Source organism: Mizuhopecten yessoensis, unplaced genomic scaffold, assembly GCF_002113885.1.
Source record: "Mizuhopecten yessoensis strain PY_sf001 unplaced genomic scaffold, ASM211388v2 scaffold7953, whole genome shotgun sequence".
Taxonomy (NCBI): domain Eukaryota; kingdom Metazoa; phylum Mollusca; class Bivalvia; order Pectinida; family Pectinidae; genus Mizuhopecten; species Mizuhopecten yessoensis.
Genome location: NW_018407305.1, coordinates 57,298 through 71,198, shown reverse-complemented (window position 1 = coordinate 71,198; position 13,901 = coordinate 57,298). Strand labels below are relative to the sequence as shown.

At 34.0% G+C, this 13,901-nt stretch overlaps 1 protein-coding gene across 3 annotated transcripts in view; it reads right to left on the bottom strand.

The window, feature by feature from the left end:
- Positions 1–7,770: 7,770 nt before the first annotated feature.
- The window catches only part of LOC110454621, an 8,473-nt gene continuing 2,342 nt past the window's right edge, over positions 7,771–13,901 (bottom strand). The window contains exons 1-3 of one of the 3 annotated variants that reach the window (XM_021504237.1): positions 9,563–9,768; positions 8,708–8,871; positions 7,771–8,308 (exon numbers count right to left, since the gene is read on the bottom strand). In XM_021504237.1, the coding sequence (XP_021359912.1) occupies positions 8,088–8,308; positions 8,708–8,871; positions 9,563–9,636 (459 nt within the window). In that variant the 5' untranslated portion in view covers positions 9,637–9,768 and the 3' untranslated portion in view covers positions 7,771–8,087. Of the gene's footprint in view, positions 8,309–8,707; positions 8,872–9,562; positions 9,769–13,901 lie in introns of those variants that run through there. The other 2 variants (XM_021504238.1, XM_021504236.1) reach the window with 2 other exon arrangements.

The window sequence follows — 13,901 nt, the reverse complement described above, 5'->3', positions numbered from 1 at the left end:
TATGTTTTCATTCAAGTTGTATGGCTGCCTGGACACTTATGTTTTCATTCAAGTTGTATTGCTGCCTGGACACTTATGTTTTCATTCACGTTGTATGGCTGCCTGGACACTTATGATTCACTCGTTCTGTTGTAGCTCTGTGTGGCTACTTACCTTCATAAGATTACTTTTCAAACTATTGCCTAGACCAGATACACTAATTAAAATAATAATAATAATTCGAGGCTTTTATATACCGTTTTATCACAATTTAGTTCGTAGGTCGTCTCAAAGTGGTTCATAAATTACGTGGTTATAGGGCCTTTGCAACCAGCCAATGTCTTTCTCAACACCATGGGGAGCATACAACCGCTGCTGACATTTCGGCGCCCACTGCTAGCTGTTATTATTATGCATATGCAAGTATTACAAGGATGTGGTACAGGAGAGGTAACTATGCACGTATGAAATAATTGTTAACTCTCTTGTATGGAAGGAGCGATTTTATCTTGGTGGTAGGTTTTGCCGAGATAGATAATTAACGTGAATGAAGAACGAAGATTGATCTGTATTTCATATAAAAATACTATATAGCATTCAACAATTCTATCACTTACCAACCACGTACTTATTTACAGCTGAGTACACTGAAACAAGCAGAGTAAAGTATCTCGTTCAAAGATACAACACATTGCCGTGACGTAACTCGAACACGCAATCCTTCGGTCACGAGCCGGGCGTCCTACCACTAGACTATCGTGCCTCCACGGATACTACGGTCATTGTTCAATAGTTTCTGACGGAAGTGCGGTCAGTGATGCGAGTGACCTTGTCCTTTTTCCTCTATGTTGGGATTACACAATTATAAATGTAACAGAGGTCATTATTTTTTCAATGCCTTCGCCAGGAGTCGAACCCGGGACCTCTGGTTTACTAGTCTTACGCTCTACCGAATGAGCTAAATGAGCTAGCCGAGACGGTAGGAAGCGGCTAGTATTTTACCAGGGTGACATACCCCCCCTTTAAGAAAGAACTTGTCCCGAGTTTTCCAGGGGTCATAGAGATTCCTTTGCAAGTATCGCTGAGTATTTTTGTCAATATTACCCGGGTCCCTACGTGGGCACCAATGTAACAGAGGTCATTTTGTTTTCAATGCCTCCGCTAGGAGTCGAACCCGGGACCTCTGGTTTACTGGTCTTACGCTCTACCGAATGAGCTAAAGAGCAATACTCCCTAGCCGAGACGGTAGGAAGCGGCTAGTATTTTACCAGGGTGACAAAATAGTCAATGGTGCAAGAATCGTGCCAACAGCACAATTCAATAGCCTTATGGCCATACCGCAAACACTGAAACCTTTTTTTCATTTTCAACCAAAAATAAAATGTTTTACCATTAATTTCAAGTTTGATTGTGCGATTTGCACTAAGCGAGTATACGTACTGGACAATTGCTTAATCTAAGCAATCAGCTTTAACTTTGCTAAAACGATGTGACCCATATCAGACTACAGTTGAATAGTGAGTAAAGCTTAAATAGACTTCCCTTAACTCAGTCCAATTTGTTTTAAAAAAAAGACCAAACCAATTAAAATAAAAAGAATTTGCACGTTCTTGTTTTTGTGATTCTCGTAAGATAATAAATACATGTTAAAATTATGGGGGACATCACATTAGAAAGTCTTAACGACTACTTTCTCAACAGAATTACAAAATAAACTAAATGAAATATATGACAATGTTTCCGTTTCTTTTCCTTGGCCACACTACGGGCATGTATAAATAACATTTCCATTTGTCAGTGGTAATTTACTTTCCACTTGCCGTATGCGCTGATAGCGCACGAGAATGACGTGAGGAGACGTATTTACTTCCCGTTTTGACAACGTCCGGTCTGTCACACGTGTGTCAACACTTGCCAAATTTGTTTGTCCCTTGAATCATCAAGGTCGAGTTGACATATCCACGCTGATACACTGTTGTAGACTCTCTGTATTTGAACCAGTTAAATCACTATAACATTAAACTGCTGTTTCTTCAATGTTAATTCTTCAACAATAGTAGTCGGTCAAGCCGAATGACGTGGTCGTGAATAAAATTTGCTCGATAATTAATTTTTGGATTCCTGAAATGGTAGTGATTGGGGATAAAAGGTCATCCACGCGTTTATGGATTTCAGCAACATTTTAAAATTTAACTCAAACAATTAGGTCAAATTGACTACTTAAAGACTTCCCACCCTCCTTAAATTTGAGGAATTTGTTGTTAAATTCAACTTGTGCTATTCCGGGGTTAAAACTTACCAACTATTTGCCTGTTAATCAAGCGATACTACACGATTGGTATCAGTTAACATCTGACAATATTTACATTCTGTATGCTTAGACCCATTGACAAAAATTACATTCATAAATGCATAACACAGGTGTTCATAGAATCTCAGCACGTGGGAACTGATAGTAACCTGATCACACTGCGTAGTAATACACNAATTTAAGTGCCCACCATAGAAAAATGAATTGTTCTATGGTTTTATTTTAATGTTTTTTAATTCTCATGATTTACAGGACTTCACAGGATACATCGTGCTATATTTTACAAAACACACACAAAACAACATTGCATTTAACTGTTGTTATTTACTTCAAACAACAAACTCTTGTCGAGTGAAATGTCTGTTCCAATTATTGATACAAAACAATGGTTTATCTTTAAATTTTGAGAATGACCGCGAATTCTTGATGAATTATCGGTACAAAGATAATTCTCTCATGAAATGTATTGTTAAAAATCTTAAATACTAAAATAATACTCGCATCCTGTGGTATTTTAAAGGTTGTAGTTTTAGTTTTCTGAGGCGTTCACCATATGATAAATACTTTAATGCTAATAGTAATTGTGTGGCCTTCTTCTTTGTACCGATTTTAGAAGCTTAATTTCCCATATTTTGTGTGGATTCCAAACACACGCCTCGTATTCGTCGTATGGTCTAACTAGGGCATTAAATAGTTGGCAGAACAATGTTAATTTAATTAAATAAAAGTCCTCCTTATGAGTCCAACGATTCCATTAGTCTTCTGTACCTGTTGTTGTATATGACATTAGTTTATATATGGCATTATCCTTTGAGGAATTTGTTGTTAAATCAAACTTGTGCTATTCCGGGGTTAAAACTTACCAACTATTTGCCTGTTAATCAAGCGATACTACACGATTGGTATCAGTTAACACCTGACAATATGTTTATGACATTCTAAGTTTTATCATAGTGTGTGCTCTCGTCAATATCACAATATCGTCATATATCTTATTTCATAATTACTCTACAAGCAAAGACCGATTCATCATTTAGAAATACTATTGTAATTCCACAGTGTAATGGAACACATCTGAAAAAGATAATTACGTTATTGTTAGATAACATATATAGAGGATCTTAAATGAGTGTCCATGTCATGTTAAGTTAATTGTACACACAGTATAATCCGCCTTTTCCGCGAAAAAAAGCGTGCACTCCCTTTATTTATGTATTCGTTATTTTTATCAAAACGTTACATAGAAAATAACCATGACAACATGCAAATAACTGGTGTGTATAATTAGTAACACACGTCAGCAATAGCGTAGGATGACTACTCTGCTAATGTATTCAGGTTCAGATCGGAAGTGATTGACCAAGAAAGTTTACTATTTTCTCACATTTCCGAAAAACTTGTAACAGCAATTATATGTCCCCTGTTTACAAATACAACAAATTGTGTTTTGCTGTACAGTGACATGTTTTTGTCTATAATTAATGAGTGAAATGGGAAGTAAAGGAAGCGATGATACTTTATTTCCCACTGGTTCTAAATAGCCGAGTGTTTAATCATAGAAAGTTATATTCAGGCGATATGTCATATTTTGATTAATCAACTGTTTGAGGGAAAAATCCGATTCTCACTCTTGGTATTGATGATCATACAAGGTTCACTTATCATGACCCAAATAAATATACTTTTAGAATGATCTTGATTTCAATTCAAGCTAAGGTAATTAATGAAACAACGAAGATTTGTTTTATCTCTCTAAAATAAAATTGAATCTCATTTTAAGATATCCATGTTGGCTATAGAACTGAAATGACAGATCGGTAATTCCTCGAGCGTAAAAACGCCTAAAATACCTAGGATACAACTACAGTTGTATCTGGAGGGATGCCCAACTTATGGGGGGTTCCCATTCAGGAAAAGCGGGGAAAGTACAGATGATTTGTGGTGAAAATTCTAAGGCTAAAGAGTTCCCTTGGAACCGAAAATTCCCTCGGATTCGTCACTGAATAGGGGATCATCTTGTTGTGAGAAACTTACAATCAGACTTGTGATTTGCATAATAAATCATTGGCCTTTATATATTTTAATTTAGTTTGAAACTTGCAGAAACCTGTTCAAATGATATATTCATAAAAACATTCATTTTTTTTTAAAGCGGTGTACAATATTTGTTCGAAACTCGTTTCGTTTTCTATCGGGAGTCATAATGTGTTTTGTTTTGGTGTCCCCGGATTTCTGTTGTTTTGGTTTTCTTTGTGTCGTATTTAATTTCATTTTCAAGTTATCAATGTTAGCGCTATTGTATAAATACTGTACCTTTTTATTGAACATTGAGGAGCTGTGCAACAAAACTCAAATAACAATTTACATATATATTTAATTGTTATGATATATGTTCCATCCAAAGATATTTTTATACTACAGAATAAAGTAAGTTTTGAAAATGAAAGGATGAATAGGTATATTGACCTACAGATGTATTCTGAGTTTGATTTGAACACAAACAGCAATTGAAATCTTATTTTGCAAGCTTTCGAAAATGTCTGTTTCCTTTACCAAGCAAAGAGTTCAAAACAACACACTTAGCCACAATGTGCCGAGTCAGTAAAGACAGCTGTCTGAATAATATTAAGATTTCAAGTCTAAACCCGAAAGATACATAGACCTATTAACGATTATTAACGGATAAGTGCTTTTTTTCTGAAATAACGACCAATGATTTAGTTTATTGACAACGAAAGAAAATATCAATTACCGCGGCCTCCCCTTCTGTTAGATCTGTGGAAGGTTTTATTGAAAACCTCGGCTTCTTCACCCTTGGTCTAGTCTGAACAGCGATATCAACATATCAACGGGAAGATGTCAATCAAATATTGATCGAATACTACAAAACAGTTGTAATACATGATCTTATTATTCATGGGTGATGATTTGGTGGGATTAATGTCAATATCACAAATCTGCACGTGCTTGCTTTTTTCAAATCATAATCAGACCCGAAAACCTTTTTTAAAAATTACATGTAAGAAGGGAAAACCAATCTGGAACTGAATTTTTTAATTGAATATTTGTTGGTACCCAAGAGAGCCTGTTGTTTGTAACTGTTTTTTCTAAATACAGAAAAGTTCTGGTGAACACGGACTTATAATTTTCTTTGGAATTTTTTCAAAATAAACTAAAAAAATAAGCCGTCAATAAGAACGGTTTTTACATTATGTAATCCCTGTGGGAAAGTTGTTGATTTACACATTTTACTGGAAATTGCTGGGGACATCAGGATGCGTGTGAACGTTGAAGTGTCGGCTGGGAAGTAACTGTGATTACTTAATACGGAAATGGAAGTTGTCAGTATTAACTAAAACATGAATCGCGGTCAACATCACCTGATTTGAAAGATGTAATTTCTGTGTCCACCATGAAAATTAGTTTATTCCATGTGTGTTCGATAGTTGTTAATAAATATATAATATTTGTAACCATCGTCGAAAAAATGTCTTATAGGAAATAACGGGACATCATGATATGTTTAATTCGTTTTACAAATAATATTACATATAATACATTAACATTCAATTTTTACATAGACGTTAAAACTTATAAATTTGTGATCATATTTCATATCCATATTTTTCCAGTGTTCATCAAAATGGACCTCGAATTCTAGGATTGTAGTTGTCTCTATAACTCTGTATGGGAAGCTGTTTCATATTCAAATTGGTAGTTTTAGTATTCTGAGGCGTTCACTATAGGATAAAATTCTTCAATCCTGGCAGTAATTGTGTAGCTCTATTTTTTGTACCAGATCTAGAAGCACAATTTTATTTAATTTGAAAACACAAGGCGCGTATTCAATGTGCGGTCTAACTAGTACTTTTAATAGTTGGCAGAACATAGTTTCATTTAAATAAATAAATAAATAAACTCCTTATGAGTTGTATATGACATTAGCCTTGTATACCTGTTGTTGTATATGCCATTAGTCTTGTGTACCTGTTGTTGTATATGACATTATCCTTGTATACCTGTTGTTGTATATGCCATTAGCCTTGTGTATCTGTTGTTGTATATGACATTAGCCTTGTGTACCTGTTGTTATATATGACATTAGCCTTGTGTACCTGTTGTTATATATGACATTATCCTTGTGTTCCTGTTAATATATATGACATTAGTCCTGTGTACCTGTTGTTGTATATGACATTAGCCTTGTGTACCTGATGTTATATATGACATTAGTCTTGTGTATCTGTTAATGTATATGCCATTAGCCTTGTATATCTGTTGTTGTATATGCCATTAGCCTTGTATATATGTTGTTGTATATGACATTAGCCTTGTGGACCTGTTGTTGTAAATGACATTAGCCTTGTGTTCCTGTTATTGTATATGACATTAGTCCTGTGTGCCTGTTGTTGTATATGCCATTAGCCTTGTATATCTGTTGTTGTATATGATATTCTCCTTGTGCACCTGTTGTTGTTTATGACATTATCCTTGTGTTCCTGTTGTTGTATATGACATTAGCCTTGTGTATCTGTTAATGTATATGACATTAGCCTTGTGTACCTGTTGTTATATATGCCATTATCCTTGTGTTCCTGTTGTTGTATAACATTCAAAGTTCGTACTTCGGTCCACGGTTAACCCAAAGTCTTTTCCAGACGATATACTCTCTAAAATCCCGCGCTTATTTCCTGGTCCTGTCATGAAGAACCTTCTTTCACAACCAAACAAAGAATATGTTTATTCTCTGGTTTATTTTATTTCAATAAATGTCATAAATTATCAAGAATCATCTTTCATCAGTCAAAACAAAACTAAGCTAGTATTTCTCTTTCAGATGACTGTTTTACTAAGAATAAGCATACATATTTACCGGTCTATCATTCACTCCGAAATACGTCATAACACCCACACACTAGTTATACCGTAATTCCTAACCAAAAAAAAGTATGATGGATTCAGAAAAATAAATAACAAACAACCGTCATACAATGTTATATATAACACACTTAGAAATACTTAATCACACATGCAAAATTCATTACATCACACAAAGTAAAAGGAATGGTGTTTGACGAATACATTACAAACAACTGTTTAACAACTTTATTTTAACACTAACAAACTATTGGTTCATCACATCCTACATTATGTGACATACTAATTGTACACAATTGACATAAATGTTAACCCATTTAGAATTATAATTTCATAGTTATACACAATTTATAAAGTTTTTCCCCAGTAATTATTATTGTTGAACTGCCAGACAAATAAGTTACAACCTTCTTACATATTTATGATGTATAAATATACAATCACACACCCACTACATCCTGGGACCTCACAACCAGCGCGTGCTTAGGTGCACAAAAATAAATTTTATTGTAAAGTGTTCTAACATCCTTCTTACGACAGGATATTGTATAATATTCTGGAAAAGGAGCCGGATTTATCCGGGATTTATCAACATCATCACGACAGATGTAGATAATAGGCATGTGTCTCGAATGAATTTCTCTACAGTAAAATCATTCTACCGATCAGCATGGTATTTATATAACAGCTTTGTCGTCGCTCTCACACGTTGTAATGAGATACCGTACAGTCTTTTCGAGATTGTTTTTTTAGATAATGTCTCCATGTTAATATTTGTGTTACTTTTTTCCTCATTTCAGACAATTTTATTTGATATTGTTCTATACCTCCAATGACAAGCGCTGACAACTTCTAGCCGATTTTTTGTTTTGGGTTTTTTCCCTGTTATTCCACAGCCCCCACAATTACTAGTCTATGCTTAAAATAAGAATTGTTTTAAGTTTTCTCCATTCCTTTTAAAACGTTGTCGCTTAAGACACTGCAGCAAACACTTTTTCGTGGTTATAGGTATAAGTGTTGGTGTTGGTTTCAGCATCGATGGTTCTTGAATAACCATGAGATCTCCGAAAACTGGTTGTCGGTTCAATCGGGGGTTTTCAGACGTCAATCTCTTTCCAAAGATCTCAGACTCTTTTGTTCCTAAAACGAAATAATAAGTGGTGAAACTATTAAATGCAATCCAGTAAAGATTTAATAACCACGGATATGAAAACAATTCTCACTTGCAACAATTTTTAAGCTTTAATATCATATCGCATAGCAATTATTATTAACCTCTAATTTCTCCGATTTCTCTGGTGCCATTACATTAAGATACCGTACCTTTATATAACGGTACTCTTGTTAATTTACATCCTACAAGATATATCGGAACTATAGCTTCATTTTGTATGTTGAAAAGTGTTGATACGAACTGCTCTCAATACCTATTATAATACTTAACAGAACATACTTTAGTTTACGTGCATATACGAATTAAGCACTCATAACATAGCCCAAATACAATATCATGTAAAATAATTTGAAGTATAAACATACCTTTAATCGTTTTATCCGAGACCATTGAATTGAACGTGTCTAGGTTATGTGATGTTTGAGTGGTGGATAGGTTGTCCTGTTGTAATTTACCCCACAACCTCAGCATATCTTCTAGTGGAGGCGTGGTCCCCCTGACAGTCATAGCTTGGTGATTGAGGGGCGACCTGTGTGCAGAAAAATACAAACTACATGACACTATAAAACGCTTTGAAATAATGCAAGACATACACGGAGATCATTGTAAATCACAGGGAGTTCAATAACGGGTGATGTGAAGGATAAACAATACGTTAAACATTAACCCTCAGGAAATTGATTTAATTGAGATTGTTAAACTGATTATACACTGTACACCTCATTCCCCCTTATTATCTNTTGTAAATCACAGGGAGTACAATAACGGGTGATGTGAAGGATAAACAATACGTTAAACATTAACCCTCAGGAAATTGATTTAATTGAGATTGTTAAACTGATTATACACTGTACACCTCATTCCCCCTTATAATTTATATTCGTACAGTGTTGATTTCGTTATACGCTTGGAATAAATATTATATATGGTATTTACTGGCATAATTAACTCGCAGTCATTAAGTCATCATACGAATAGAAAAAGCCGGAAGTTTAATTGGGGAGAAATTTCACCGTAGACATCATTTGATTGGTTTGTGTTGTCGGATATATATTTATATAAAATATTAAGTCAATTTGTTTATTTAACTTTAAAATGAAACATAAAAGCTAATTGTATTCAAAATGAAACACGTAAACCGCGATTATTATCAAATACATACCACACAATGGTTTCCGTAATAAACACAGTGTATATACAAGTGTGAGTGGTATACTTACAATGTTTGGATATATCTACACACGCCTTTCTGTGTAGTTGAGCTCATGTGTTTCAATATTTTACTAGCGTTCATGGTGTGTATTTGTCTGGGCTGATCACTTTCAAATGTGTATACTTGTAACACAATGTAGACGAATGGCTTAGCGCTCGAGATATTCTGTTAAGTACTGATGAATGAAATGTTTTAAAAATTCTAGGTTGTTGGTGAGTAACTATCGGACGATCATATGTGTGACGAAATAGTTCACAATTGTAACTTCCGTGATAGGATGGAACAGTACTAACACTGGGCTATTTTTGTAGCAAGAAAACCATGTCCTATATTCAGAAAACAACCACGGAAAATCCCCAGGAAACAAATATTATGAGAATTTTATATGGCTGAGATTTGTTTCATTAATCTTATAAATACAAAGCTAATGGTTTAAAATGAAATGTGATATTTACTTTTCATATTTTCCCTCCCTATATTTAGATTGCACGTGTGAACAAACTAATTGTAACATACCAACGTGCGATAGAGGATTCATGATATTGTTTATACAATTTTATTTTTGTTTTGTATGTAACGTTGCCTATGTCTTACTTGATTTGAAAACAGAGAAATAATATTGCACATCACAATCAATAATTGTATATGACAGTGTTGTTATATTACATACGGTTGGTGTTTTTGTTTTTTGTTTAGTTTTTTAACATTTTGTTTTAGTAGTTCATCAAGTCCGAATGGCAAAGCGAGTTTATGTCATGGCGCAAAAGCTATCTCTACTTCTGAATTTCTATTAAGTCAGTGTTAACCATATCTGTTACAAATTATACTCTCCTGGTCCTAAACAGGTTTCTATTAAGTCAGTGTTAACCATACCTGTTACCAATTATACTCTCCTGGTCCTAAACAGGTTTCTATTAAGTCAGTGTTAACCATATCTGTTACCAATTATACTCTCCTGGTCCTAAACAGGTTTCAATTAAATCAGTGTTAACCATACCTGTTACCAATTATACTCTCCTGGTCCTAAACATGTTTCTATTAAATCAGTGTTAACCATACCTGTTACCAATTATACTCTCCTGGTCCTAAACATGTTTCTATTAAGTCAGTGTTAACCATACCTGTTACAAATTATACTCTCCTGGTCCTAAACAGGTTTTATCTGTGTTGGTTAACAATATAATATCACATTTATACTGATATATTGGTTATGTTATGTAATATTAAGGTGAAATATTATTTTAGCTTACAAAACACAATGTGCCTGTGAGTTAAATCGTCTATAGAAGAACATGACGTTGGCCTGTAACTTGATATCATAAAATAAAAATAAATGAATGAAACATTAGGCACATAGTAGTGATTTTTAACGTATAGCTTACCTTCTTACCAGTACTAATGTAACCAGCACAAAGCTGTTTTGCTGAAATTTATTTTACTTGTGTGTTTTATGCACCTAACCGTCTGCTTCTACAAAGGTTTAGACCAATATGGCGTTCACTCCTTATGATCCCTAGCATCACCGCTGAGTTCTAAGAGAACAAAACATCTGTATGGTGCATTGTTACTCTTTTGTTGGTATACTGTATGAATTACCTAATTTTACTGGTGCAAGTTCAAGTTAGTCAGACACAAATTTACACCAGAATGTGCCAAAATTGGCATGATATTAAGGCCAGAATTGATACGAAAATATTATAACAGAAACTGAATCGACACATTACAAGAGGCAGAAACTAAACTATTTTGTTGATTTATTTAATTATACTCGTAGAGGTAATTGGTGAGTGATGCTAACACTATTTTACGTTTATGATATCTTTTTTATATATGTTTTACATAGAGCCGGCAGAATATAATTTACACATCCTGTGCATCTTTTTTCACACAGAGGCAAACTATACAGACTCTAAACGAGTTTACTGTCCACCTCTTTGCCATGTGTACGTGCTAAAACTGTGTCAGTTTATAAAGGTTCTGATGTATTACACAATTAAAATGTAACTATATACAGCAACCATACAACCAGAAGTTTTTGTAGACAATATTTCAAGACAGAAGATTGTTTCTGCTTTGAATTACAACATTCAGGCTTGTATTCCATTAACTCCTTCGAGTAAAACTGAAACACATTTAGGACTAATATCGGCCAAATCAATTGTTTCTACTTTGTAATTCCGTTAATTAATCTAATTAATATACACTTTTAGGATTCTGACTCGTAGTCGAACCTAGCACGACCATATATTAGATGTGTTCATTAGTCTGGAGTTATTAAATACTTTAATTTCAATGAAATTCCTTAACTTAACCAGTAATGAAATGGTTAGTGTGAAGCAGTAGGTGATCAACTTCCCCCGTAACTTCCGCGAACAGATGGAACAGCGCGGGGTTTATTACACGAACGCGGGGCTATTTTGAGTAACAAGTAAAACTGGCTTCTTCATTAAAAGAAAATGGACTTCATAGTATCAATATAATTTGTATTCATCTCATAGATACAGTCAAAGTAATTAGTTTTTCTTCTGGATGTTCATTACAGGATAATCGAACCTGATAGAAGTTATATTTACTTTCGATGAACTACCTTCCTATATTTAGATAACATTTGAGCACAAAAGAAAAGTCACATAGCAACACACGATAGTGGAAATTCCATAGTATATCAATACACATCTATTTTCTTTGTGGACGCAATGTTGTTTCTTAAAATTTTACTTGAGCTAAAAATGGAGAATATTTATTGATATTAAAATCATTATCGACATATATGATAATATTTATTAATCTAAAATTATGTTTCATATTTTCTTTTTGTGACATTATTTTATTCTTTCATCCTGTCCAAAAGGCAAAAATGAGTTTATGTGTATGTCATGGCGCTAAATCAGTTATATCGTATACTTTGATGATTTTTCTTACATATCATGTTATTAAATCATTGAATAATTTATTGTCTTTTGAAGTTTAAGGTATAAACTAAAAATAGAACCGTCAACACGGACAGTTTTTACATTATGTAATCCCTGTGTATTCCATATGAAAACACTTTTTATAGTTTTTGTGATTTACATATTTTATTGGAAATGACCGAGGACATCAGGATGCGTGTACTTTGAATTGTACAAACTATGAATGAACGTTGAAGTGCCGGCTGGGAAGAAATGGAGATTTCTAAATACAGAAATTGAGGGATTCAAAACATGAATTGCGGTCAACACGACCTCGTTTCAAATATGTACTTTTCGTGTCCACCATGAGAATAGGTGTCCATGTGTGTTCGATTGCTGTTTGATTTAAGTACCCACAATAGNATCTTTCAATTTTGAGAATGACCGCGAGTTCTTGATGAAATGTCGGTACAAAGATAATTCTCTCATGAAATGTATTGTTAAAAATCTTAAATACTAAAATAATACTCGCATCCTGTGGTATTTTAAAGGTTGTAGTTTTAGTTTTCTGAGGCGTTCACCATAGGATAAATACTTTAATGCTAATAGTACTTGTGTGGCCTTCTTCTTTGTACCGATTTTAGAAGCTTAATTTCCCATATTTTGTGTGGATTCCAAACACACGCCTCGTATTCGTGGTATGGTCTAACTAGGGCATTAAATAGTTGGCAGAACAATGTTTATTTAATTAAATAAAAGTCCTCCTCCTTATGAGTCCAACGATTCCATTAGCCTTTTGTACCTGTTGTTGTATATGACATTAGTGTATATATGGCATTATCCTTGTGTTCCTGTTGTTGTATATGACGTTAGTCCTGTGTACCTGTTGTTGTATATGACATTAGCCTTGTGTTCCTGTTGTTGTATATGACATTATTCTTGTGCTCCTGTTGTTGTATATGACATTATCCTTGTGTACCTGTGGTTGTATATGACATTAGCCTTATGTACCTCTTGTTAAATATGACATTAGCCTTGTATACCTGTTGGTTTATATGACATTATCCTTGTGTTCCTGTTGTTGTTTATGACATTAGCCTTGTGTACCTGTTGTTATATTAGACATTATCCTTGTGTTCCTGTTGTTGTATAACATTCAAAGTTCGTACTTCGGTCCACGGTTACCCCAAAGTCTTTTCCAGACGATATACTCTCTAAAATCACGCGCTTATTTCCTGGTCCTGTCATGAAGAAGCTTCTTCCACAACACAATAAAGAATATATTTATTCTCTTGTTTATTTTATTTCAATAAATGTCATAAATTATTAAGAATCATCTTTCATCAGTCAAAACAAAACTAAGCAAGTAGTTCTCTTTCAGATGACTGTTTTACTAAGAACAAACATACATATTTACCGGTCTATCATTCACTCCGAAATACTTCATAACACCCA